This window comes from Marmota marmota, unplaced genomic scaffold, assembly GCF_001458135.2.
Source record: "Marmota marmota marmota unplaced genomic scaffold, marMar, whole genome shotgun sequence".
Taxonomy (NCBI): domain Eukaryota; kingdom Metazoa; phylum Chordata; class Mammalia; order Rodentia; family Sciuridae; genus Marmota; species Marmota marmota.
In genome coordinates, this window is record NW_025999900.1 from 40,623,585 (window position 1) to 40,650,623 (window position 27,039).

Below are 27,039 nucleotides of genomic sequence, written 5' to 3' on the forward strand. Positions count from 1 at the left end.
GGGCAGCTCTTGCTGACAGCCTGACCTTGCAGTGTTCTGTCACCTGTGGTGCCGGCGTCCGGAGGCGGAGCGTTACTTGCCGGGGTGATGAGGGGTCTCTGCTCCATGCCTCTGCGTGTTCCTTGGAGGACCAGCCGCCACTCATTGAGCCCTGTGTGCGTGAAGCCTGTCCCCTCCTCAATGTCCAGGCCTGGCATGTTGGCGCCTGGGGTCTTGTGAGTGTTTGTCCTTGCCCCTACCTGCTGACCCACCTGGATCTGATGTGCACCGCGGGGTGCCTTCCCTTCCCCATCTTCCTGTGGGTGCCCCAGCCTTAGAGTCCCTATCTTCCCACTCCCACCCTCGGCCCCAGTGCTCCAAGAGCTGCAGCTCTGGGACTCGGAGGCGACAGGTCATCTGTGCCATTGGGCCGCCCAGCCACTGTCAGAACCTGCAGCAGGCAAAGCCCACGGAGGTGGAGACCTGTAACCCGCAGTCCTGCCATCTTCCTCAGGGTGAGGTCACGGGAGGGCGGGCCCAGGACTGACCTTCCCACTCACTGCACACCCAGCCGCACTCCTGCGGGCAGCCCCTGACCGCCCTCTCTTCCTCTGTCTGCTGAAGCCTTTGCCCTTGCAAAGTCCATCTTTCCGCGACCTCAGAAGCCAGCCCTGCTTTCCCGCACCGGGCAGCAGTGTCTTCCCCTCATCCCCACTGCCCCCAGCGTGCTTCATGTCTGTACCACTCATGTCATGCTGCCGTGGTGGTTGGCATACAGCTGCTGCTGCTGCTTTGTCTTTTGGGTACTGGGGTTGAACCCAGGGGTACTTAACCACTGAGCCACACCCCCAGCCCTGACCCCGTTTTAGTATTTTATTAGAGACAAGGTCTCGCTGAGTTGCTAAGTGCTTTGCTAAGTTGCTGAGGCTTTCTTTGACCTTGTGATCCTCCTGCCTGACAGGTCATCTGTGCCATGGGGCCACTCAGCCACTGTAGGAATGTGCAGCAGGTTCCTAAGCTGCTGGGATTATAGGTGTCCTCCACCGCACGGGGGGACATGTAGCTTCTTAGTCCTATTAGCCATAAGCTCTTTGAGGATGGTGTCCATGACTTCCTGTTCCTCCTTATGCCCCCCACAGAATGTACCTAGCAGGAGAGAGGTACTCGGCAATTGTTTGTTGAATGCCTGGGTGCAGGGGGAAGGAAGGGCGTCCAGGTACGGGCATCTGTGGAAGGAAGGGCACAGGCCAGCATTTGCTGGTGTGCAGATGGGACATTGAGGAATGGGGTGGGTTGTAGCTGAGCTGAAGGGGAGGATATAGTAGAAAGGTATTTGATTTTGAAGTGCTAGTGATCAGGACTATAGGGACCTTGAGGTGGGGATGACAGGGTGCCAGTGGAGGTGTATGGCAGGGGGCCAAAGAACCAATGTCTCTGAGTCCACAGCAGAGAATTTTATTCGCCCTGGGCTGACCAGTTGTATGGCCCTCAGCAAGCACTCTCCTCTGATAGTGCAGGCTGTGGTGGGTCCCAGGTAAATGGCGGTGGTGTTAGTGAGCCTCGGTGGGCAGGCCTAGCCACAGTGACCATCTGGAGGGTCCTCAGGGCCAGACCTTGGGCCTGGATTCTGGCCTCACCAGCAGGAAGACACTTGGGACCCAGGTGTGGGTCTCTGGGTGGAGCTACTCTGCTGCCCAGGGCCCTGATGGCTTCCTGGAAGAGGCAGTCTTGAGCCTGCACCAGGGACAAGTAGGAGTCACATAGTAAAGCAGGAAAGGTTGTCTCAGGCCAGGCTGAGAGGGAAGAGAATTAAATACATTACTATTTTTATAACTATAAAATAATGTTTGTTCAGTGTGAAAGTTTTGGAGAAATTAGAAAGTAGTATGTAAAGAATTAAAATTGCCTTAAACTCCACCATTAATGGGATTCGTCTTTAAGGTATTTCCCTGAAATGAGTATGTAATTTCGATTCTGATTCTTCCCTGTCATTCTATTCTCTCTGTGGACATTTTCCAGCTTCATGATCTCTAGGACTTCCACAGAAGTTCACAGGGTGATAATTTAGAATCTAGGTGGTTTTTGGTGTTTTGGGTAATTAATACCCTAGAGCCTACTGGTGTGTGTCAGAAGGAAGGGGAGTGGTTTGGGGCTGTCCCTTGGGGAGACCCACTGAGGATTAGGTGTCCAAGTGCCCTCTGCTTCCTCTTCTTTCTAGGCCCTAGAGCAGTACTCTCCACAGGAAGTAGAATCTAAGTCATGCATATCATTTCAGACTTTCTAGAGCCCCATTAAAAAAGCAAAAGGTGACCTGAGAGTGAAGTTCAGGAGTAGAGCATATGCCCGGCATGTATGCAGCCCTGGATTCTGTCCTCAGGGCTGCAAGGGAAAAAAAAAGTAAAAGTAAACAGATGAATTTATTTTTAAGAATATGTTTTATTTTCTGTGTATTGTAGTACATTCCTGTAATTCCAGATATTCAGGAGACTAAGGCCGTAGGACTGCAAGTTCAAGGCCAGCCTAGGCAACTTAGTGAAACCCTGGCCCAAAATAAACATTTTAAAAAGGGCTGGGAGGGGTGGGGATATAGCTCAGTTGTAGAGTGCCTGTCTGGTGTGCACAAGGCCCTGGGGCAACACACACACACACACGGGCTGGGGATTCAGCTCAATGATAGAGTGCCCCTGGGTTTAATTTCCAACTGCAAAACAAATAATATATTTTATTCAATCCAATATAAATATTTTCAGTATGTATTCAGCATTTTTTGGGGGGAGGGTACTGTGGATTGACCCCAGGGGCACTTTACCACTAAGCTACATCTCTGATTCTTTTTCTTTTTTGAGATAAGGTCTTGCTAAGTATGCCTGGCTCAACATAAAAATGTTTGAGAGTTTGCATATTTTCTCTTTCTCTCTCTCTCTCTCCCTCCCTCCTCAGTATCGGGGATTGACCTCAGGGCCTTGTGCTCTACCACTGAGATGCACTCTAGCCTTTGTATTCTCTTTTACAAAATTAAAACCTGTCTTCAAAATTTAATGCATAATTTATACTTACGGCTCCTATTTAGATGCTAAATTTTCACCAGAATACTTACTATAAAACTAGATTTCATGAAATTTGGAGCCCAAGTTATTACAAACATACTTAAGTGTTTTTCAATACGTGAATCAATATTGATTTTAAAATTTAGTTGTTTGTAATTAAATGAAATTGAAGACTCAGTTCCTCTATCGCTTAGCCACATTTCAAGTACCAGTAGCTGTGAAACCAGGAGGGTCCTCAGCCCTGGGGATGAGGTGATGCTCTTAGGTCTGGATGGATGCAGAGGGCTTCAGGCTTGGGACTCGAAAGACCCAGGGGAGACATTGACTGGAGCTAGAGGGTGACACTATGAAATTTGAGAGTGCAAGTTTGGCCCCTGCCTGAGGATCAGACGGAAGTGGAGACAGATGAGAAGATGCAGGCATCTCTGGGAGCAGACAGCAGGAATTCATGCACTAGAAAGAGCTCTGGGACCTTTCAGGCACGAGGCCCTGGGTTCCATCACCGGCACTGTTTAAAACAAAGAAAAATGGTGGGAATGAAGGGCAGGTGTGGCCCATGAGGGCTCGCTGCCCATGGCCTGGACTGAGTTAAGCCTACAGAGGTGGAAGAGTCGTATGAGGGGAAGCCAGAGGGCAGGACAGGCTTGGCACAGATGCCTTTAAATTTGAGGTGACCAAGGGACAACGGACAGAGATTCCAAGGTTGTGAACACAGGGCCAGAGAGATGGTGGGCACTTGTCTGTGGGAGATACAGATATGGGAAAAACTGTAAATCAGCCTCATCCCAGGTTCTGACCTGGCTATGTTAAGAAATAAAATTAAGGATCTTACTGCACACCTCTTGGTATCTTCCAATCCTAAATTACTATTTTCAATGTTCCTAGGGACTGGAAGCTGTATCCATGTAGAAAGGGAATATTCACTTATCTATTCTAATTACTCCGTTACATAGTAAGTAACATGTTTACTGTAGAAAATTAGAAAAAAATCTGTACCGTGAGCAGCCACATACCCACCATCTAACTTGTACATTTAGATGTTTTTCACATTTTTTAATATGGAATTTTAAAAACTGAGGTCAAACTTATATAATATACGGTTAACTCTTTTAGTGTATGTTTGGTGATGTTAATGTTATTTTTTTTAGCCTTTTTTGCATATAGACATCCTAGTGGGGCCATGTGTTATCTCATTGTGGTTTTGATTTGCATTTTTTTTTTTTTTTGTTATGCTGGGGGATTGAACATAGGGCCTTATGCATGTGAGGCAAGCACTCTACCAACTGAGCTATGTCCCCAGCGCTGCAGTTTCTTAATGAGAAGCAATGATGAAGATCTTTTTATATGCTTGACTATTTGTGTATGTTTAGAGAAATGTCTAAGTTCTTTGTTCATTTTAAAAATTGGATTATTTATCTTTTCATTGTTCCGTTTTGTGTGTGTGTGTGTGGGGGGGGAGGTTCAAACCCAGAGCCTTAAGCATGCTTGGCAAGTGCTTTACCACTGAGCTACACCCCCAGCCCAATTAAAAAAAAATCTATCATATTTTGCTTTATGTGGTGGGGATGCTAATTTTGTATTTGGCTCTTTTTTTTTTGCTGGACCCTGCCCTCTACACTCATTGTGTTGGTTCCGTGCAGAGGTCCCCAGTGTGCAGAACTTGCATGCTGGTCCCAGGGACTCCTGGATGCCTTTGGGTCCTCAGGAAGCTCCAGCCTCAGGTGAGAAGCTGGGCCTCGGCTGCCTACCCAGCACTTCTCATCTTTATGTCTGAGTAGGTGGTACCTGGAAGTAGAAGTCAAGGGTGGGGATGTACCAGTGACTGAGAGGAGTGGTTTAGGGGAAATGGAGGAGAGTGGGTTAGATGTGGACATGAATGGAGGGAGAGGAGCCAGGTGGACACATCAGTGTGGCTTTTGCTTTGCCTTTATAGACTCCAGAGACCAGCGTTGGGCTGCTCAGGAACGGCCCTGGGTCCAGAGAAATCCCAGAAGGGACCAGGGCCTCCAACTGTCAGCCCTGGGCCCAGCCCCCTCTCTGCAGCAGTCCCCACACTGGCTGCCCCCAAGGTCTGGCTCAGGGACTAGTGACTGCAGACACAGTCCCCATGGGTGCTGCCCAGATGGCCATACAGCGTCTCTTGGGCCACAGTGGCAAGGCTGTCCTGGGACTGGGGCCTTGTGTCAGCAGAGCAGGTAGGTGCTGGGGACAGTTCTTCTTCACCAGGTTAAAAAAAAAAAAAAAAAAAAAAGGGACTGGGCCTGTGGGTGGGCGGTGTCTTCACCCAGAAAAAGGGATGTGGGGAGGGGGTTGCAGGGCTCAGGATTAGGACTCCCAGGGTTTTGTCTCTGAGCTGCCCTGACTGTGCAGTCTTGGGGCCTTGGCTTTGGAGCTGGGGTACAACTTCCTGTTTTCCCTGCTGAAATCAGCCTGGGGAGAGGAAGCCAGAGCTTAGAGAGGGCGGAGGGGTGATTCTGGCTCTAGATCTGGACCTAGCTCTCTCTAGATCCAAGTCAGGCACAGGGAAGGTGGACCAAAGCTGACCCTTCCCAACACCCCCACCCACTCCAGCCTGGCAGAGAAGGGCCGAGCCATTCCAACCTCTGCCAAATTCCCTGGGGCTGGGTTTTCTCCTTCCAAGGCTTGCCCTGGGCAGATGCCCCTCAGGGCCTGGGGTGGAAGGGCCCAGGTTTTGGGGTCAGTAGCCTGGGGATGATTGTCAGCCCAGCCACTTACTAGCTGTGCCATGGGAGAGTGAAGGCAAGTTACTTAATCTCTGATCTTGGCCTCCTCTTCTGAGAACTGGGAACAACGGTGGCCACTTGGTGGGGATTGATGTGAAGGTGAAATAGGTTAACAACTGGCACAGAGACAGTGCTTCACCACATTTCTTTCACCTTGCTTCCCAACACCTGGTTGGTGGAGGTGAGATAAATGGTGGGCTCCTTTTAACCCCCCTTTTTGCCATCTGCTATTGTTTTGTAAAAGCTCCATGGGAGCCTGCTATTTTGACAGGCTCGGATGAGTTCCCCTTCTTAATTCATGGTAGGATGTGTGAATCAAGTATCAGTGTTCAGGGCTGCAGCCTGTGCTTACTGTTGCCCTCACGGGCAGCTGCAAGGTGGCAGTGGACATGGGCAGAGGCAGGGGCACATGGAGTGGTATGCTCTTCCACCAGAGGTCTCACCTGGCTGGAGCCCTACCCTCCATGCGTGGAGCCTCAGAACCTGCCTCCTGTGGTGCTGGAAGATGAGGCCTGAGGGTCCCTGGAAGCCGGGGTCAGGGCTGGGCAGTGAGGGGTGCTGTGTGCTGTCTGCCTAGGTACGGATGCTGTCCTGATGGGGTGTCTGTGGCGGAGGGGCCCCAGCAGGCTGGCTGCGCAAGATCTGGGAGCAGACCAGGGTCCCAGGCAGTGTCTTCCACGGTAAGCATCTGGATCCTGTGAGAGAGGTACCAAGCTTGTCCCTGGTTTTCTCAGTGCTACTTGTCCTAGGATTTTCCAGCTTTGACCTTGGTACAGGAAAGTTCCAGCAAGCTGGCTGACCTGGGCCATCTGTTTGGGGGTATATGGCTTCAGAGATGGGCCTGGCTTATGGTTGGAGCTTCATTCCACATTCTCCTGGCCTCTGGTCACCCCCATCACAGAGGCTATGACCCTCAGACTTGTGGTCCTGTCTCTTCCTGGTTGCTGCTGCCCTTCCCCAGGCAGCCCGAATCCTCACCAAGAGCCAGACCTGTTTTCAGCCTCTCAATCCTGGGCTTTTCTCTCCAGGTTCCTGAGGCCCGTAGGCCCCAGGCCCAGCAGAATGAGCCCAGTGAGTGCCGGGGCTCCCAGTTTGGCTGCTGCTATGACAATGTGGCCTCTGCAACTGGCCCCCTTGGGGAGGGCTGCACAGGCCAGCCCAGATATGGTGAGTGGACACACTCTTCTCGTTCTTCCCAGGAGGTGGCCTCTAGTCACACTGTGTCCTGCACTCCCACCCCCACCCAGTGACAGAGACCTGCCCATCAGCTCATCCATTCCTCCCACAAATTCCCGAGTGCCTACTAGAGGCCAGGCCAGAAAACGGTGCCAGATTGTTCTTGTATCCAAGATTGTACTCGAGGCCTTCTGGCAGCTTTGGGAGTTAGAAAAGGTGGCAAGGAGGGATCCCGAGAAAAGAGAGGGCCCATGTTGTGCCTGGGAGTCAGCCTCGTCCTGAAGTGGAGACAGTGTCAGGGTGAGCAGAGCCGGGAAGGGCAGGAGTGGCCTTATCTTGCTTGGGACGTGGATGGGGTAGTGGGACAGTCTTGGAGAGAGTGCTGGGGCTGGGGGGGGGGTGGTCATTGAGGCTGGAGCACGGGATGCATGGGTAGAGCTACCAGAGACCACCATGCAGATATCAGAAGTCAGATAGGCTGGTGGTCAGGGTTTTACAGGACACCTGGATGGGTGGCCATGATCACATCTGAAAGTTGAGGTGGAGCAGGCCCTGCTGGCCAGGAGGGCTGTTAGAATGGGCGGGCTGGCAGCTGGGGGCAGGTTTGAAGGCTGGTGTAGAGTCCTGGGGACAAGGGTAGGCTCTTTGCTGGGTATTGTCACAGACCCACCAGGGTGGGCACGGTAAGGTTAAGCTCTAGCTGGGGTGTCCAGTTTGGGAGGGCCGAAGGTGCTGACAGCTGGCTGTGGCCTAGCTTAGGGCAAGTCTGGGCAGTGGACACTGTCATGTGTTTTGTGTTCCCAGGGCCTGGTCAGTGGCCCAGGCAGGATTATAGTCACACTCCACAAACGGAGAAAGATGTGGTTCCCAAGTCTGAGGCTGAGGGGATGGTGGGTGCAGCTTTCATTGGCCACTTGGGTGACCCGTCTCACCCCTTCCCCTTCCAGCCTACCCTGTGCGGTGCCTGCTGCCCAGTGCCCTCGGCTCCTGTGCAGACTGGGCTGCCCGCTGGTACTTTGTTGCATCTGTGGGCCAGTGTAACCGCTTCTGGTATGGTGGCTGTCATGGCAATGCCAATAACTTTGCATCGGAGCAGGAGTGTATGAGTAGCTGTCGGGGGCCCCAACATGGACCCCACCATCCTGAGCCTGGGGTCTCTGGCCAGATTACACACACAGATGGTGGCGGCAGCAGTCCCAGAGGCCCCCAGGAGCCTGGTCCGCACAGGACAGGAGCTACTGCTCCAAGACTGCCCTTGCCTTCTGGCGGCCTCTGGTGGAGAGAACAAGAGCTTGGCCCTGGGGAGGCCACCTTTGGAGACCGGCCTGGGGGCCAGGAGCTTGGTTCCAGGACCCCTGGACTGGGTGGAAATGCCAGACAGCCAGCGCCACCCTCCCACGGTTCTTCCTACAGGTGAGACCCACCTTCCCAAGGGAGGAGGATAGAGTTCCCAGGCTGGGCTGAGCTGGCTCTGTCTTCCGTCCCTAACTTCTGATCGCCACCTGTAACCTCCTTTCTATGGGTGGGGAAGCTGAGGCTTCAGAGACCCCATGAGATCTTGATGTAGACCCCAGCTTCTGGGTTCTCTGACAGCTCTTGCTGGTATCTAGGGCCTGTCTAGCTAGAAAATGTTGCTGGCTTCAAGTCACCCAGCTTCTCAGGGCCTCAGTTTCTTGACCTGTAACATGGTGATGTTATTTCCTGCCCTGAATTTCTCCTGGAGATTTGGTGTGGGTTCCATTCATTATTATTCTTGGGACTGGGTTATCACTAATAAGAGATTTGAAAAAAATGAAAAAACAAAACTTACAGGCCATAGGGTCAAGCATGTAGTCCGGCCACCTATGTGAATCTTTTGTGGGGGTCACTCCTCAGCCTCCTCTCAGCCCCTGAGTTTCATGTGCCTTGTTGCTCTTGAAAGAGCAGGTTGAGGGGCAGCTCCTGGGCATGGTGGGCAGGTGGGAGGGGCTGGAGTCCTGAGTCCCTGGGGTGCTGGACTTGGCTTCCCATGGGACTCTCTGGCCCAAGTATCTGTGACAAGCTGTTTGTTCTGGTGCCTAAGAGGTGGTCCCTGGCCCTGATGCCAGGGGGCAGAGCGTCACCTCTCACTTCTTCAGGATTAGCTTGGCAGGTTCGCAGCCCTTCCTGGTGCAGGCAGCCCTGGGGCAGATGGTGCAGCTTTTGTGTCCCAGCAACACCTCCCCGGAACCACAGGGTGGGTGGCAGAAAGATGGCCATCTTATCTCCTCTGACAGGTATGTTGAACAGGGACAGTCCTGTTTGTGTGAGTCTTTCCCCACAGTAGCCCCTCTGACCTTCCCTGGGACAGAGGTAAGTGGGCTCAGGAGTGCTCTGCAGAGCTGGGACCCACTCTGGGAGCAGCACTGGGGCCTGAGGGAGAACTCGTTGCCCTCAGGAGCCCTGAGCTCACATCGTCCCTCTTTCAATTCAGGTACCAGTTGCAGTCTGATGGCTCCCTGGTCATCAGCTCCCTGCAGGCAGAGGATGCTGGCATCTATAGCTGTGGTGGCCACGGACCAGGCAGTGACACCCAGAAGATCCAGCTTCGTATCACAGGTGTCATAGGCCCCAGAGTGGGACTGGATGGGAGGGCTGTCCCCACATTAGAGGGGCCTAAAGTGCTTCCATGGGTCAGCTTCTCCTGACAGCAGGAACCACACTGTGGCTCTCATTTCTCCACCCTTCCTTCCTTTCCCTTCTTTCCCAGCTCACACCTTGCTTCTCCTAACCTCATGACAGGGGAGGACATGGTGGTGCTGTCTGAGACTGAGCTGAGGCACTTTCCTCAGACCAGGGACCCAGTCCAGGACCACAGTTCTCAGGACTTCAGCCCGAGGAGGGATGCGGGGGGCCTGGGGGCTGTCTCCTCCTCACACCCACGGCCTGCAGCCAGGTAACAACTCGGCAGTGCCATCTTGCTCTCAGTCTCTCCCACCTGAGGGCAGGGACCATGGACTCCGTGGGTGAGAGAAGGGAAAGGTGTATGTTGTAACCAGGCCGTGCTGGCTCCTGCATGGGGCTTTGCAAGGTGAGGATGAGAAATGTGGCTCTTTGAGCTGGACCTTGTGGAGAGGAAGGGAAGCCCTTGCCTGTAAGCAGCTCTACAGGCCTGGGATGAAGGGAAGGGAAGGTATCTAGAGCTAGAGGGCCCAGCCAGCTTGGAGGAAGAAGGCCTTGAGGCTTGGTTCAGTTTATGGAGGGTGTGTGGAGGGCTGATGGGGTGCCCAAGTCAAGGCCTTGGTAGCAAATGTGTAGGGTGGGGAGAAGACAGGGAGGTGGTGGGTATGTTTAGCCAGCCATGGGCTAAACGAAGCCCAGTTAGTTACTGACTGTGTTCTGAGCAGAACACAGAGGTGATTGTAGGAAGCTGAATCTGGCTGGAGAGGAAGCTCACTTGGAGGCCCCATGGGAGTCAGGGAGGCGGCGGCAAGGGACTCTCATGGCTGTGGGTGGCTTGTTTTGTAGGCTGCATCTGGACCGGACACAGCCTGCAGTGGTGGATGCCAATCTGGGTCAGCGAATCCGGTTGCCCTGCCGTGCTGAAGGCTTCCCTCCCCCGACCATCGAGTGGCAGAGAGATGGGCAGCCCCTCTCCTCTCCCAGGTTCACCCGGCTCCTCCCTGCCTTCCTGTTCTACCTCCAGCCCACACCATCCTGTGGAGGCCTGAGCAGGACTCCTGGGCTCTTGAGAGATGGATCCGGGAGTGCAGGGCTCCTGGGGTGGGCCAATATTTGGGTCTCTGGGTCTTTCCAGAGTGTGGTTGGTGGATAGAAATAATAAGTGGGCTAACATAGGCAATGGCTGAGGAAGGAAATGGAGTCTGAACCCAGTTCTGATTACTTGCTAGCATTTATTGAGCACTTAGTGAGCTTTTCTCTCATATAAGCTTCAAAGGAGCCATACTGAGGCAGGTGCTTTTTTCTCTCCATTGTGCATATAGAGTTTAACATCACATAGCTCATAAGTGGTAGAACCAGTGTTAGAGCCTACTTGAAAATGGCAAAGTCTAGAAACCCAAACCAGAATTATATCTGAAAACTTGAAGAGATTTATTGTGAGGCTAAAAGCCAGGTATATTTGCAGTGAAGTGCTGGCAGCAGGAGGTAGTGAGGGCCTGAGGCCTATTGGCTCTTTGGTAGACCTCGGTTGATAGTCGGGGCCACTCAACCTCTGATCCCAGTCACTGTCTCTCCCTCACCCCCCTCCTGACCCCTGGGGCTGGAGCCAACCCATTGTGCTTGGTCTCCAGACACCAGCTCCAGCCTGATGGTTCTCTGGTCATCAGTGGAGTGGCTATGGAAGATGGTGGCTTCTACACTTGTATAGCTTTCAATGGACAGAACCGGGACCAGCGCTGGGTCCAGCTCAGAGTTCTGGGTAAGATGGCAGTTCTGAGTGGGGCCAATGGCCTTTGAGGTCATGTGGCATGGTGGGGCCAGAACTGGATAGTGTTTGACAGTGTCTCCTTCTGTGCCCAGGGGAGCTGACAATCACAGAGTTACCCACTACTGTGACAGTGCCAGAGGGTGACACAGCCAGACTGGTGTGTGTGGTGGCAGGAGAGAGTGTGAACATCAGATGGTCCAGGTAAAGCTCAATTCCAGAAAGTCCCTGCCCTTACAATCTCGGGTGTGGGAGGTCTACCTCTCTGCCAGGGCCATTGCTGTCACCACTGCCTTTGTGCCTAGCTCCATCCCTCTGCCAGGCCTTGTGCTGGGGTGGGGGTACAGCACCCTCATCCTACACAAAGAGGCCCTGTGGGACAGCTTGCTTTTCCATTGGTTAGGCTATAACAGGGTTTCTTAAGCTAAGTATCATTGACATTTAGACCAGATAAGTTTGGTTGTTTCAGTCCTATGCATTGCAGGATATTTAGCAGCAGCCAGGATGTCTACCTACTAGCTGCCAGTAGCCCATGTCCAGGTTGTGACAATAGAAAATGTCTTCAGGCCGAGTGCAGTGGCAGACATCTGTAATCCCAGTGGATTGGAAGGCTGAGACAGGAGGATATTGAGTTTAAAGCCAGCCTCAGCAAAAGCAAGGCATTAAGCAGCTCAGTGACACCCTGTCTCTAAATAAAATATAAAGTAGGGCTGCGGATGTGGCTCAGTGGTGGAGTGCTCCTGAGTTTAATCCCCGGTACTCCTCTTCACCCCCAAAATGTCTCCAGACATTGCCACATACCCCTGGGTGGCTAAATCACCACCACTGTGCTGCATTCAACTTTGGGGAACTTCTGTGGTCTTTTATTCCAGATCAATCAGTCTTTTGTTCAGTTAACAACCCCCCACCCCAGTCCCTGGAATGTGTCAGGATTATGTTGGGTTCTGGGGATTCTGGGGTCATTTAAGCCCTAAGGCACTCCCCAGCAAGAGCTGGCTCTGTGTCCCAGGAGCCCCCAAAGAGGAGTCCCAAGTGCTATCTGTGCACAGAGGAGATGAGGCTGCTTTCGGTCTGGAGGAGTCAAAGAAGGGGAGGCTGGGGAGGTGATTCTGGCTGGGCCTTAAGGCTAAGGAAGGGAAGGCTGTTCTCGGTGGGGGAGGCAGCAAGTACCAAAGGTAAGTATTTTAGGAAGGATGCTGGAATGGGAATGGGCTGTACACAGGTGGGAGAATTGATGGGGTCATAAAGCTCAGCTGCCTCCAGAGTGGCCTTGGTTTCAGTGGCTTCAGTGTTAGTGTTCCCTATAGCACAGCTATCTAACCTGGCTGTCTCCACCTGTTCATTGCTCTCCTCAGATCCAGCCCCTGTTCCAGGAACACTGGCCTGGTTAAGGCCACCAATCCCCTCCTCGTTCCCCTCACCACAGAACCATCTCAGTCCTACATGACCTGCAGCAGTGTTGTTCTGCTGACCACTCACTCCTTGAAATGCCCCTTCCCTGGCTCCAGGAAGCCACTCTGTCCTTGGTGGTCTTACTGTGACTTTACCTTGGACAGCTTTGGAGAGGCACACTTCCTGGGGCCACCACCTCCTGCTGCTACACATCTGGGTTTGGACTCTATTGAGCTCCGACCTCAACTCTGACACATCCTGGTATCTCACTGCACACATATTCAAAATGGTGGAACATGACTTTAACACTCACTCCTCACGCCCTGCCCTGGGTCTCCCCAGGTTGGAGGGACACCACCATCACCCAGTAATGCAAGTCTGATTGCTTCCTCTCCCCTGCTTCCCACATCTGACCTTCATCCCAATCCTCTATTTTTCTGCTTATGCCGTCTACCCAGTGTGCACCAAGGCAGCGTCCGCTTCCCTGGATGCCCTTTTCCAGGCCAGCCCCAGTCAGTTCCACCTCTCTCCATCACCCCCAGGACCCTGCTGACTAGTTTCTGTCCCCTGCCACCTTGCAGTGTATACTTCCTCCTGCATTCCCTCTTCCTTGCTGTGGCTGTGGAGTTCCTTCCTTCAGGGGAGTCTCCTTGGTCTCCCTCTTAATTTTGTGTGTGGGGTACTGGGGATTGAACCCAGGGACTTAGGCATGCCAGCTGAGTGCTTTACATCCCAGTCTTGGTTGGCCAGCAGCTGCCCCTACTGCCTCCTTCTTGGGTCTCAGACCTTGGCCACCTCTCTCAAGGAAGGCTCTCCTGAACAACTGCACCCTCTCTCCAGCACCCTGGGGCAGAGAGTGCTCGTGCTCTGTGGGCTCATCCAGCACAGAGAAAAGCCCGAGTACGATTCCTTTGTGGACAGAGGTGAATTTAGAGTAACTTAGATCAGCACGCTTACTTTGTGTTTACCTCTCTTGTGAAATTTTGTGCTGGTAATAGTCTCCTACCTTTTTGGCGTGCCTATTCCCTCTCTTCCTTGAGACAAGGGTCATCTGCTTACCCTCAAGGGGAGGATTAGCTCTAGAATGGCCACTCACCTTTGATTCCCTCCTCCTCCCATTTTCCACTCTCCTAGGGCCTGAAGACCAGAGGCCCTGGACAGCTCACCCAGTGTACTTTCCCCTGCAGGAATGGACTGCCAGTGCAGGCCGATGGCCACCGTGTGCACCAGTCCCCAGATGGCACACTACTGATCCACAACTTGCGGGCCATGGATGAGGGCTCTTACACGTGCAGCGCCTACCGCGGGAGCCAGGCAGTCAGCCGTAGCACAGAGGTGAAGGTGGCCCCAGCAGGTAAGAACGCATGCCTACCAGGGTGGGAGGGCATTTGCTCACTGTTGGGGCCTGGCTGGTTGTGAGCTGAAGAAGGGTGCAGGCTCAGCAGTGTGGGGGACTCTATTCAAATGCTGACTTACTCTGCCTGTTTCTGGTAGTGTGACTCTGCAAAGGCTTCACCCTGGCAGTGGGTGGCCTCACCCCTTGAAGCCAGGTGAAAAGAAGTAGGCAGCGCACCTGCTGTACACTGCTTATGACCTCTTTAGGCATTGTCATTTAGACTTGCCACTTTTATTCGGAAAAATGATTGGAATTTTGTTTTAATACTTATGGTCCATAGGCCACTAAAATCTGTCCATTCTAATCAGTGTGGCAGAAAGTGGTCCAATGACTAAAAAGTGCCTCTTTGGCCATTTGAGCACATAACCCAGAAAGGAGAGGGCAGGGTTATCATCACTCTACAAATGAGACGGGTACCTGGAGAGATTAAGGGATGTTTCTACAAGTCACACAGCAGATTAGTGGCCCAGTTGGAACTAGAACTCTGGTTTTATGACTCCTTATGGTTAATCTTTTTTCTTTTCCCTGAACGATTACACCTGTAACAAAGTGTAATTATTCACCAATTTGATATTTTAGCCTTATATTCTCCAGCTGTTGCTCTTTGTGAATTTTCATATTTCAGCAATCAAAGTACTATATTGTATGTGGTATCAGTACAAAAAATGATACTGCTAATTAAATGACAATGGTGAGATACCACCATCAATTAATACGCAGACCGATTTGAGATGTGAAAAGAAGTACATTTTGGAATTGGTGACAGACAGTTTTAATGCTCAAACTCATTAGAGCTCTGTGGGAAAGGGGAGGGGAACTCTGCCCACTGAGCTCTCCCTCAGTCGTGGTTCACTGAGGGACTGAATCAGGATAGTGTCCTGGGCCAAGCAGCCTATTCTCATAGACCTTATGCAGAAGCTCAGATAAAATTGATACCAAATTTACTGATTTTTAGAAAACACTATGCATAAATAACCTTGTTATTCATATTAATGTAAATAGTTAGCCCTCTGGTTATTAATACATCAAATCTTTCTATTTCTAACCATTCGCTGGTTAGGTTGGGCTTTTCCTGGTCATCTTGTGAGGAAACAGGAGAGGATGAATGTTCCCTATCCCTGGGAGCCCTGGTGTTAGGGAAGGTGCAGCTTGGATCTAAGTGGAGCTAAGCTATAAGATCCCCTTCAGAAAGAAGACACCTCACTCAATAAGGCCACTAAGCCCTAGGATGATATAAGACGCTTCTAGTAAAGGTAGAGGGGCAGGCAACAAAGGCTCTGTCCTCAGTATAGCATTTGAACCTTCCACCAAGTCTTTTCCTGCCATTTATTCATTACTTTCTCTGGGAGAAGTGGAAAAACTAGAAATATAGGGATCTAGGTGACTCAGACAAGCTGGGGAGATGTATGCTTTATATATATGTGTATTACAAAATATGTAGCAAGTGTCAGGACATATATAGCTTAGTTATGGATATTTGTTTTGTGGTGCTAGTGATGGAACCCAGGCCTCACACATGCTAGGCAAGTGCTCTAGCACAGAGCCACACCCCCAGTCCCAGTTGAGGATTTTGAAGGCACAAAACTTTGGGGGGTTGGAGGACCCCAGCAGTAAAAAGGAGTAGATAATATAGGTCTTGTTGAGTCAGATTTTACTGAAAGCTGATCCTACCCCTTCTTTCCAAACTCTTTCTTCCAAACTCGAGGCTAAGGCAGTTGTCATTTTGCTCATCAGCTCTCCAGGGTAAGAGTTAACTTGAAGAGATGTTTAACCATCCAGTCAATAAATACCTGGGAGTCTGGGAAGAGCTATGCATGGGGCTGAGGCCACAAATAAGAATAAGAGGATGAGCACTGGATGCTGAAGTGAGGCCAACAGATGGTGGAAACTCTTAATTGCTCCTTGTGGTGAGAGTCCACAGTGCTACCTAAGCCCTCTCTCCCCTGTTATTCTGTAGCACTGGCCGCACAGCCCAGGGACCCCAGCAGGGAATGCATCGACCAGCCAGAGCTGGCCAACTGTGACTTGATCCTGCAGGCCCAGCTCTGTGGCAATGAGTATTACTCCAGTTTCTGCTGTGCCAGCTGTTCCCGCTCCCAGCCACACACTCAGCCCACTTGGCAGCAGGGGTGAAGGCTACCTCTGGCTCTGAACAATCCTCTGGGGAGAAGGAAGATGGAATTGACTTCCTCTCTCTGGCTGGCATCATATTCCAGAGAAACTGGTCCTTTCAGTCACCATTCAGTGTTGTGCTTCAGCAGCCTCCAGGACCGGTCTTCCTCTGCAGACCTCAGCAGTGCCTGTGTCTCTCATTACGATGGCTGCTGCCGAGTTGTCAAGAAGAGGAATCTGTTTGAAGAAGGGACAACCTTTCCTTTACAACTTCCTTTTGTAAGTTCTGTTACAGGTTGAGAATTTCTTGTCTGAAATATTGGGACCAGAAGTGTTTCAGATTTTGGAAAATTTGCAGACTTAACCACTTAGGCATCCCTGATCCAAAAATCTGAAATGCTGTAAAATATGAAACACTGAGGGTCATGTCATCACTTAAAGCAAACTGTCAGGGCTTTCACTTCATTTAAAGCTAGGTGGAGAGGTGTGTAATGATTTCAAAATTAACACCTGCCTTGTAAGTGGCATGCCTATTCCTGCTTTCAGGGAAGTATTCTGTGCTAGAACCGAGTCTCCTGTGAGGTCAAACAGTGGTCCATTGCTCTAGTCTCTCTCACCTTTCGAAGGAGTGTAGCAGTCAGCTTCATATCCCACAAGGTCAAGAGCATAATGCTGGTGAAACCTCTTAGCAAAAGTGGAATATAAGGCCTTAGTATAGGGATTAGGAATGAAAGAGGCATAGTTAATACTGTCATCTGAGCATGAAAGAACTGGAAAAACTGCTTACTTTGTTGGGAAGCTGGACCCCAAAGCCTTCTTGAGGTCAACATGCAAAACTGGCTGTAGAGGTGGGCTGGGGATGTGGCTCAAGCGGTAGCATGCTCCCCTGGCATGCGTGCGGCCCGGGTTCGATCCTCAGCACCACATACAAAACAAAGATGTTGTGTCCGCCGATAACTAAAAAATAAATATTAAAATTCTCTCTCTCTCTCTCTCCCTCTCTCACTCTTTAAAAAAAAAAAAAAAAAAAACTGGCTGTAGAGGTTCATCTGAATCCTTTGTAAAGTTGACCAGCCTGCTCTGTGCAGTGACAGTAAGGAGCCCCTCTTCCTTAAGTATTATGTAAAGCAGAATGTTTGCTTCCAGAGAAAGATCAGACGGTTGTTAAAAACAGCATTAGCAGGCTGGGGTTGTGGCTCAGTGGTAGAGCGCTTGCCTAGCATGAATAAGGCACTGAGTTTGATCCCTGGCACCACATAAAAATAAATAAATAAAATAAAGGTATTGTGTCCATCTACAACTAAAAATTAAAAAAAAAAATAGCATCAGCAGGATGGGGAACTAGTAGGTGGTGGGTGAAGGCAATGTAATAACAGGGAAGTGGTTTGAGTTGGAGGAAGTCATTCTTTACCTCTCAGAATTTCTAATTCCTCAATGCTGAAACAAGAGGCCTGAATTCAAGGAGCTTCCAAGTCTTATTCAACTTTCTTCTATGAATCCTCCAGAGGACTGCCTAGTAATAAAGGTCATTCTTTGACAGAGGAAAGATGAGCATCATAGGGATCAAACCCCTGAAAGGTAACTTTTATTATCAACACACTGTCTGGTATAGAAAAATGTATCATGGGTGATGCTTCCTGGTCTACCTCTCATCCAACAAAAGAAACATGGGCCGAGGGCAGAGGTTTTCTCTTTCCATTAAAAAAAAAAAAAAAGTACTGAGATGCATCCCCTTTCATTTATCATGGCTGGTTTTGCTATAGAAATAGGAAAATAAATGTTGCTTTCATGGATTTCCTAGTTTAATGAAACCAGAATTTATCCTATTGGCACACACTTTAGAAGTTACATCTAAAAACAGTTAGCTCTTTTGAGCTAGCCCATGTTAGAACTAGTCCCAGAATAGTGGCTTAGAGGACAGGGCCAAACTCACTCAAGAACAATGGTTCTCAACCATCTTCCAGGGTCACTGAACCTGGAGTTCTCTGATTCCCGCCCCCCCCCCCCCCCGCACACATACACACACACACCCTGAAATTAATTTATTTGGTCTTGTGTATAGGCTGGGCATTCAAATTTGTGTGTGCGCACTGGGGGGGGTGGGGGCTCTCACATGCTAAGCACGTGCTTTACTACTGAGCTACACCCCAACTCTAGGCATTAGGACTTTAAAAGCTACCCAGGTAATTCTACCATGTAGCCAAAGTCAGGAGGCACTACTCCAGCCCTGGGGTGTGGCTGAGATTCTGCTTTCCAGCCAGCTCCTGGGTGAAGCCTATTGTGCCAGACCACATGCCGAGCAGCAAGAATCTGACTTTAGCCTTTGTTTGATCCTGTTAGCATCTCTTAAGTATGAATGAAAATGTGAATTTTTAGGATATATTAGTCACAATAAAAGATCTGTGGCTACTAACCTAGGAATCTGCAGAAACAGCAAAGTGGAGAGACAATAACACCGAAGAAAACGAAAAGCAAACTCATTTGCAAACAAATGGAAAATAAAAAAAGTCCTTCATGGACAAAAGCTTCTACCACGAACATTTATTTTGTTAAAGCAGATTATAAATTCTCATCAGTACAAATATATATATATGTATATATATATATATATATATATATAACTTACATTTGATTGTAAGGCCAACGTTCAAAAGTAAAAATGAGATGGGATCTCATGTTGTTACCGGAGGTCAAGTGGCTGCAACTGGCAATGGGATGATCTGCTCACCATAAAGGAGGTGGGGAGGGGGGAGCACATACACAAAGCTAATAAAACCAGAATCCCCATCCCCACAAAACTCATGGGAACAAAATTTAAAGGACAAAACCCACCAAGACCCATATTACAAACCAACACAGAAACCTGTGTTCCCTTCTGTGGATGATTATGTCATTGTCACCTTAGTGTTAAAACAGTAAAGAATTAACATAAGGAAATTTCAACAATATATAAAATACATATTTTCTAAAACATATTTAGATTGATTCCATTAAAATAATGACATTAGAATTTCAACAGAGGTTTAAAACCAGGACAATACTGCTTTCATTTTCTTTAAACTACAATCTAGTGAATGTACTGGTCATAAGCATGATTGTTGATGCGATGTGCTACTTACAATGAACGACAGCGAACAAGCTAGGGATCCTGTCTGCAACTTCCAACCCTTCCTCTTTTTACTTCAATAGGCATCAATGATAAATCAGTCTTATGTACAATTTCTTACAACTGACCCTTTTTACTTTTGGCAAGATTACTTACAACTCATACAATTTTTTAATATTGAGAACTATTTAAAATATTCTAAAGGCATAAAAATAAAGATTTTGGCTTTTTTGATATATATTTATAATATTTATTCTGTTACTCAAAATGGAAGCTCAACATTACCCCCAAAATAGAGCTCTGCTGGGCAGTTGCTGATGTGCCCTCCCAGGAATTCTGGCAGCACCCTCTGCCTCTCTTCCCAGCCTGAGCACAGACCACTCTTCTTGATCTTTAAGACAGGTCAGTACTGACTGGGAGGAGGCAGGGGAATGGCCTGAAAAGTAAAGGGAGATTGTTTTGCTTTTATTCCAGTAAATGTGCTTTGAATACAGATTCCTGTTCAGGTACTTCTGCCTTTCTATTGTCAGAGATTGTAAGGGGGCAAGGGAAGAGGGTTTAGAGAGCGCCACATTTTCTTGACTTCTTTAGCTTAGCTGCAAGACAATCTTTGCTAGGAATGGCTTTCTTCACTTCTTTCAAAATCACCCCTCACTGCCTGGACTTGTTCCTTGGGACCTTTGGGATTAGTGAAACGTATACTGATCAGGAATACAAAGTCTCTTTGCTCCTTTGACCTCCACCCCCTGCTTTTACCTAGGTACAGACAAGACACATAAGCCAGAGAGATTGCTTAAAGTTCAATTTCAAATGTCTTCTGTAAGTCACTGGAAAATGGGTTGGTAGGGGAGGGATTAGTACGCTGCTTGGATTTGCTTTCTAATGCAGCCCACTGGGCTTCAAAAGGATCCACTGGGCAGGTGCCTGCAGGAACCTCTGTGTGCTTGTCTCCTGAGGCCAACCTGCCATCGTCTACACCATTGAAAGCTGCAGAACCGTTGAGGTGCTGAGCAGGAGGCTTAAAGAAGGGACTGGTGGTAGCACTGCTTGTCTCATACTGAGGGAATGTCTGTTGCTTGACCAGGCTGGGAGATGGATGGGGATGAGTGGCCTGAGGATGGCCTGCAGTGCCAAACACATTGGCTACCATCTGGGAGGGAGTGATGCCCACCACAGGCACATTAGGGGCTGGATAGGACATCCCATTGGCCACAGGATAGGACTGGGCAGGGACAAAGGCTGGCTGCAGGGGTGGGACCACACCCACTGGCACAGGCTGAGAGGTGAGGAATGCATTCCCTTGGAAAGGCGGTGCTGGCTGGGAAATGGCAGTGGGTGGAGGAGGCTGGAGAACTGGCTGCAAAGGGGCAGCTGAGACCTGGGGCTGCTGGGCTCGGACACTCTTCGACACTTCTTCTAACCAGCGGTCAGCCTCAGAGGGAGTGCGTCTGTGACCACCATGGAAGAGACCTGGAGATGCAGCACCAGAAGATTGACCCCACTCAGTCCCTGGAATGAGCAAGATGCAGACAAAAGAAGAGTTACTGGCCTCTTTCCTCACATTATAACCTTGGTTATTTGAAGGACCCTAACATGTGGCACAAGTCCCCCAAGTGGGACACTCTGTGGTTCTGGCAGATGGGAGGAAAGTATTACCAGCTGAAGAGATTTTGTGGTAGGACAAAGAGAACCTGTCAGACCATTTGCTGTTAGCCATGTTGAGAAGCTGTTTAGATATAGCTCAAATGCACTGAGCCAAGGCAGCTGGCTGGGGTTGGGAACCCCACTTTGCTGTCATGGTTCATCCAAGGTACAGAAACTAGCAGGAGCATGTTCTACAGGGCTTGAGGGATCCTTCTTTGCTCTAATAGGGCAAAAAGAAAATAACCAGTGACTTGGCCATAATTAGTTGGCCCCTGCCTGGTTTCCAGCCATATGTTGTTTTTCTGGTGAAAGATTCTATTTAAGTTTTTTTTTTTTTTTTTTTTTATAGTTTATAGTTTGGTTTTATGCCTAAAATCTCAGTTATAGTTAATGACTATTCATTACAGGAAAACACAAAAAAGAAAAGGAAAATGATGCTTAACGTAGTACTTTTTGTAGGTCTACCATTGCAGGAGGCAGGATCCCCTCTTCTTATAGGCATGTTTGCATATTGCCAAGTCCTATGATAGATTCTCTGGGGACTGGGCTCAGGAATCTATAAAAGCCATACGGGTTGCTCTGCTCTCTATTGCTGTAATCTCTCTTGTTTCTCACCATCACTATTCTTTCTTAATAATGATTTATTTCCACAAGGGAACACACTTTTCCTAAAAGGATTTTTTTCCTTAGATCCCATTAGGTAACTGGCTGACATCAGAACCAGGGTCACTTATCTGATCCCAGAATCCTCACCACCATCTGTGGCCACCTTACCCGGATGAATGGCTGCAATTTCCTTGTTAGCAGCATCAGGGGCATGGGCCCAAGGGTTGGTTTCACGCACAGGCATTGCTACGGGTGCTAGAGCAGTATGGACTGGCTTAGCAGCAAGCACATGGAAGGCTGAGTCAGTGCCATTAGCTATAATGGGAGCAGACAACATCAATGGAGTTAATTCATGCAGGGTGTACGAGGGATCCCATGGAGCTGGGTCAGTCAGGCCAGGGAACAATACTGGTGGGACAGATAAGATGGAATACTTGATGTTGGAATAACCATGCCATCTTGCAGTGGATACACATACCTTTTGGCAAAGAAGGATTAGAGGTTGTAATTAAAATGGTTGTACTGATAAAGTCAACAGTTGTTTTGGGAAAACATATGCATGAGGAGGGGAGAAATTAAGCCTATAAAAACAATTCTGACTAGCTGGGTGCAGTGGTGAATGTCAATATCCCAGTGACTCTGGAGGCTAAGGCAGGAGGATCAAAAAATGGAGACTAGCCTCGACAATTCAGCAAAACTTTGTCTCAAAATAAAAATGGTTGGGGATAGAGATCAGTGGTAGAGTGCTATAGGTTCAATCTCTAGTACCTATCCCCACATATTAAGTTGAATTGAGCTGCTCTTGTGAGCAGCAAAAACCCCCTAATTATTCCAGATAGAACTTTAGCCTTTGGCTTAATAAAGTAGGTAAAAGCACTTCCCTTTTTTTTTTTTTTTTTTTTTTTACATTTTTCCCAAAGGTCAAATTATGCCAATAACAACTATAATAATGGGTACAATATAGTGATTTCTTATTATGTATTGCGCACCAGACTAAGTATTTTATGTACATCATCTTATTTGATTCTTTCAAAACCCCTGTAAGGGTGGTACAGTACTGCTGGGGATAAGTTCCCTGACATTCCACAGATGCCTAAAACGCCAGATAATACCATCCTACATATACTGTTTTCTCCTAGACATACATACCTATCATAAAGTTTAGGCATAGTGAGAAATTAATAACAATAGAATATAATAAAAATTATTTGAGCTGGGTACAATGGCTCATGCCTGTAATGCCAGCAGCTCTGGAGGCTGAGGCAGGAGGACTGTAAATTCAAAGTCAGTCTCAGCAACTTAGCAACACCCTGTCTCAAAAAATAAAAAAGGGCTGGGGATGTGGCTCAGTGGTTAAGCACCCTTGGGTTCAATCTGTGTACCCACCCCCACCCAAAAACATTGTTTATTTCTGGAATTTTTCTATTTAATATTTTGAGATAATAGTTGACCAAGGGTAACTGAACCCTTGAAAAGTGGAACCAGGGGCTGGGGTTGTGGCTCAGTGGTAGCGTTCTTGCTTTGCATGCGTGGGGCACTGGGTTCGATCCTCAGCACCACATAAATTAATGAAATAATAAAGTAAAGGTATTGTGTCCATCTACAACTAAAAAAAAATTAAAAAAAGTGGAACCAGGAATAAGGGGCACTACTATTTTATTTCCATGTAACAGATGAGAAATCAAACTTGTCCCCTTTTTATTTGCTTACAAAATTTGTAATTTGCTACAGAATTAATTTTATACATCTCTCTCCTTTTTGAAGATTTCCTCCTAATGTTCACAATATCTCAAAGTGCCTATTATTCTTTCCTCATATCCTTTTATTAAAATCTCTTAATCATATCCTTTTATTAAAATCTCTTAATCCTTCTTTCTTTTACTCCAGATAATTACATATCAGTTTCTACTCCTTATCCCAACTTGCTCTATCATATTTAATATGAAGCAGATAGGCAAGCATCTTCCCCTGCCTTCAACATAAACACTCCCTCTTTAGAACTGGGCAACCATGCTTGTGGTGTTGATATTATTTACCCAGAGCATGTCTAAAAAAAAAAAAAATCTCACCTATAGTCTGGGAGCAGGGAAAGGACTATGTCCCATTAGATTCTGTACACCCAGTGCCTTGTAAACATGCAAGATCAGTAGAACATAATGGGTACTATATTCAGAAGATCTGAATTTAAATTCTGGTTGTATGATTTGTGCAATTAACCTCCTGAGCCTCATTTTTCTTATCTGTGATGTCCATCTCAAAGGGCTGTTGAGGGAATTAAATGAGATAATGCATGAGTACTTATCACAATGTGAACTGTGTTAAGTGCTCAATACAAATACATTGTGTCTATTAATAATCATTAGTATTATGTTTGTTAGATAAGATGAAAAGCTAATTGGAGACATGAAAAGTACACGACTATAAAGGTTTATTTTTTAGAGAGAGAGAGAGAAAGAAAGAAAGACACTGACTCTGACTCTCAAAGTGAATAGTAGCTTCTTCCCACAGGGTACTATTATCTCCAGGGCAAACTCTCTAAGCTTTCTTTCAAAAGAAATGAGATGTGGGATTATAGAAGCTCAAATTAGAGGTCTTTAATTTAAGTTACATACATTCTTTGTTGACCTCTGAGTCAATTTCGACTATTAATTCAGTATCTCTGAAAAAAATCTTGTAGTCTCTTCAATGTCACAAAGGCAAAATTTAAGCACGTGTTAAAGAATACGACATAGTCAGAAAGCCAAAATAAGTACCTTTTTCTTTATAAGCCTCTGTGACAGGGTAGAGACTAGGTGAGTCCAGGTCTTCTTGACCTTGGCACTATTGACATCTTGGGACGGATAATTCTTTGTTACAGATGCTGTTCTGTGCATTGAGCGTATTTGGCAGTATCCCTTGCCTCTACCCAGATGTCAATAAAATTACCCCTTCTCCCTAACTTGTGAAACCCCAAAATGTCCCCACATAATGAATGCCAAATTTTCTCCAAGGAGGCAAAACTGCTCCTGGTTGAGACCACTGCATTAAAAAAGGATAATGCTAAAACCAGTCCCCATGACTACTGCTTCTTGAAAACTGGAATACTCTGACCCTTAACAGTAAAGTAGCAAATAAACCAGTTACAGAAGCTCCTAACAGAAGTGGGTGAAAGGTGGGTACATACATGCACAATGAGGAACACAGACATCTTAGGAAATAGGAAGGGGAACAAAGCACAAACTGTCAATTAGGGGAATTGACAATGGGTCTGACTATCTCCGGGAAAGCTCAGGATGCAACTTATAGTTAGTGAGCAGCTACCAAAATGACTAGTTTTTAAAAGAGCAATTGAGCAGGTCAGATGGCACCAACCTTGGAAGGCAGGAGACTGTGGTGCCACCACTGTCACTGGTTTGGTCATTGGGGCGGAAGAGAAGGGGTCCTCAGAGGGTGTGCTGAAGGCATTGGTGATCTGTGAGCACAGGGAGCTGATGCTCTCTGCCTCCCCTTCTACCTCTGGCACTGCAAAGCAAACAGAAAATGGTTCCAGACAGAAAAATGGGATACTCCTGAAATATGAAAGTATGATACAAGCTAACATTTTATATTTTATCTCTTATTATGGAAGGAAAAGGCTCAATTAACTGAGTGAAGGGCTACAAAAGCACCAAAAAAATTTGGTGACCATCATTTCAGTGGCTTTTCAGATGGGAAGGTGTAGAATGTCAACAGTTCAGGTACTACGGTACATCTTCTTTCCTTGTAAATCCTCAAACTTCTTTATTTCCTCTCATAACACTGTCAGGAATTTGGTATTCTCCTTTTGTGTCAAGAGTTCTGCTAGATGGATCTTTCTGAGAGATGCCTGTAACCTGTTTGCCTTCCAACCAGTGCCCAAGCTTCAAAACTTGAGTCAAGTTTTGAAGCTACTAAGTAATTTTATCAGAAATATGGGGTAGAGTCTAGAGCACCAGTGGTTGCTCAGTGCATTTCTCTGTAATAAACTACAATGTCATCACTTTCACTTTTCTTCAAAACTACTAATACCAAATATATGAATGTGATAACAAGAAAAAGTGAACTGAAGTGGAAGACTCTAGAAACTTGTTCTTAATATTGACTCTACAATACTTTTATATCACTGAGGAAGCTAATTATTTATAAGTGCTAAATTTTTGCTCATCTGTGAGAAGAGAATAATAGTTTTTGTTCCTCACCTGTATACTGAAATGAGATACTTAAAACATCTGGAGTTTCAGTTTTTAAAGGCATTTAAAAAGTTTAAAAGACTGTTGGTGATTATCCAGTCTCCAGCTGTTCTTTAGGCCTAGTTTTATCTGTTAATTTATTTAACTCTGTACTTGTTTTATCAGTGAGAATGCATATTGATACAGACTGCTTTACATATAGCAACAGTTTGCTAGACCACAGAGGGATGTAAAATAGAGCCCAATAAAAGAACTGACCAGATCTAATACTTTAATTCTGGATCATATGGTGAGGCTAGAGCTTAGGAGCTGGCTCCACTGAACAAAGCCCACACAAAGGCCTGTGTGGCAGTTTTGAAAGGTAATGGACAAATGTGAGCAAGCCTACTGTCTCTGAGGAACAAAAGATCTTAGATTCATACAAGAGGCTTGTTTAGAGTTTCCTTCCTATGGAGCCAACCAGTCACAAGGACAAAGAATATACCATTTCTTCTGGTATATCTGCTGGTTGTGCTATTTAACTGTACATGTTTCTAAAGCCTCTTTCATTAATTCTTTCCTGCGTCCCAAGTGGCAGAATAAGAATAGAAATTTGAAACCCTTGATGTCTGGAAACAGGTCGACTGAGAGGTAGTGCATTTACATCAGGACAATTTCTGGCCTTGTGAGCAGAAACCATGGCACTGTCATCTTTGTTGAAGAGAAATTAATGATCCCTCCAAGGATCTGAGTTTTCTCCCATGGAAACAACACAAGATACAACCATCAACCAGATTCAGAGAGAGAGGAATGGTGAGTTTAATGGGATTTGTGTTGCCACTAGAAGTGATGATAATACTTCAGTGCTACAGTGCCCAGTGAGTTAGATGTATGGTACTTACCTGCATTTTTTATGGGGAAATCAGTCTTCCTCTGCATAGTGGAAGGCAACTCATTGATGCGAAGGGATAGTTGGCGTTTAAAGGGTGACATCTTCTGGCTTAGAGCAGGAAATCCTCGGAAAGAGCCTTGGCGAGCAAGCTGTTCAATTGGTGCGTGCCGGCGTGGGATGGCATGAGGATTGTTCATCTCCAGTGAGGCAGTGGCATCCGAAGTGGGAGAAGTGGGAGAGGATGGGGATGAGGCAGTGTTGCCAGGAGCCACTGATGAACCAACAACTGTCTTATCTGTTTCAACTCAAGAAAATTAAGAGAAAGAGGACCTTAACAATGATCTTCAAATATGTTAAGTTTATAGACCTGAGGA

The 27,039-nt window shown here is 47.6% G+C and overlaps 2 protein-coding genes across 38 annotated transcripts in view; one reads left to right on the top strand and one right to left on the bottom strand.

Moving 5' to 3' along the window:
* Nucleotides 1–19,597, top strand: part of Papln (papilin, proteoglycan like sulfated glycoprotein) — a 36,509-nt gene extending 16,912 nt beyond the window's left edge. For 15 of the 22 annotated variants that reach the window (XM_048798943.1, XM_048798922.1, XM_048798925.1 and 12 more), the window contains 14 exons: nt 33–215; nt 353–494; nt 4,667–4,747; nt 4,960–5,221; nt 6,348–6,450; nt 6,799–6,937; nt 7,894–8,359; nt 9,064–9,523; nt 9,757–9,860; nt 10,433–10,570; nt 11,218–11,345; nt 11,447–11,555; nt 13,931–14,097; nt 16,097–19,597. In XM_048798943.1, coding sequence (XP_048654900.1) covers nt 33–215; nt 353–494; nt 4,667–4,747; nt 4,960–5,221; nt 6,348–6,450; nt 6,799–6,937; nt 7,894–8,359; nt 9,064–9,523; nt 9,757–9,860; nt 10,433–10,570; nt 11,218–11,345; nt 11,447–11,555; nt 13,931–14,097; nt 16,097–16,272 — 2,658 coding nt within the window. In that variant the 3' untranslated portion in view covers nt 16,273–19,597. Of the gene's footprint in view, nt 1–32; nt 216–352; nt 495–4,666; nt 4,748–4,959; nt 5,222–6,347; nt 6,451–6,798; nt 6,938–7,893; nt 8,360–9,063; nt 9,524–9,706; nt 9,861–10,432; nt 10,571–11,217; nt 11,346–11,446; nt 11,556–13,930; nt 14,098–16,096 lie in introns of those variants that run through there. The other 7 variants (XM_048798929.1, XM_048798936.1, XM_015493620.2 and 4 more) reach the window with 5 other exon arrangements.
* Numb (NUMB endocytic adaptor protein) overlaps nt 18,778–27,039 on the bottom strand; it is a 166,785-nt gene continuing 158,523 nt past the window's right edge. For 11 of the 16 annotated variants that reach the window (XM_048798953.1, XM_048798946.1, XM_048798952.1 and 8 more), the window contains 4 exons: nt 26,676–26,969; nt 24,959–25,108; nt 21,776–21,922; nt 18,778–20,866 (listed from right to left, as the gene is read on the bottom strand). In XM_048798953.1, coding sequence (XP_048654910.1) covers nt 20,151–20,866; nt 21,776–21,922; nt 24,959–25,108; nt 26,676–26,969 — 1,307 coding nt within the window. In that variant the 3' untranslated portion in view covers nt 18,778–20,150. The remainder of the gene's footprint in view (nt 20,867–21,775; nt 21,923–24,958; nt 25,109–26,675; nt 26,970–27,039) is intronic. The other 5 variants (XM_048798955.1, XM_048798957.1, XM_048798954.1 and 2 more) reach the window with 2 other exon arrangements.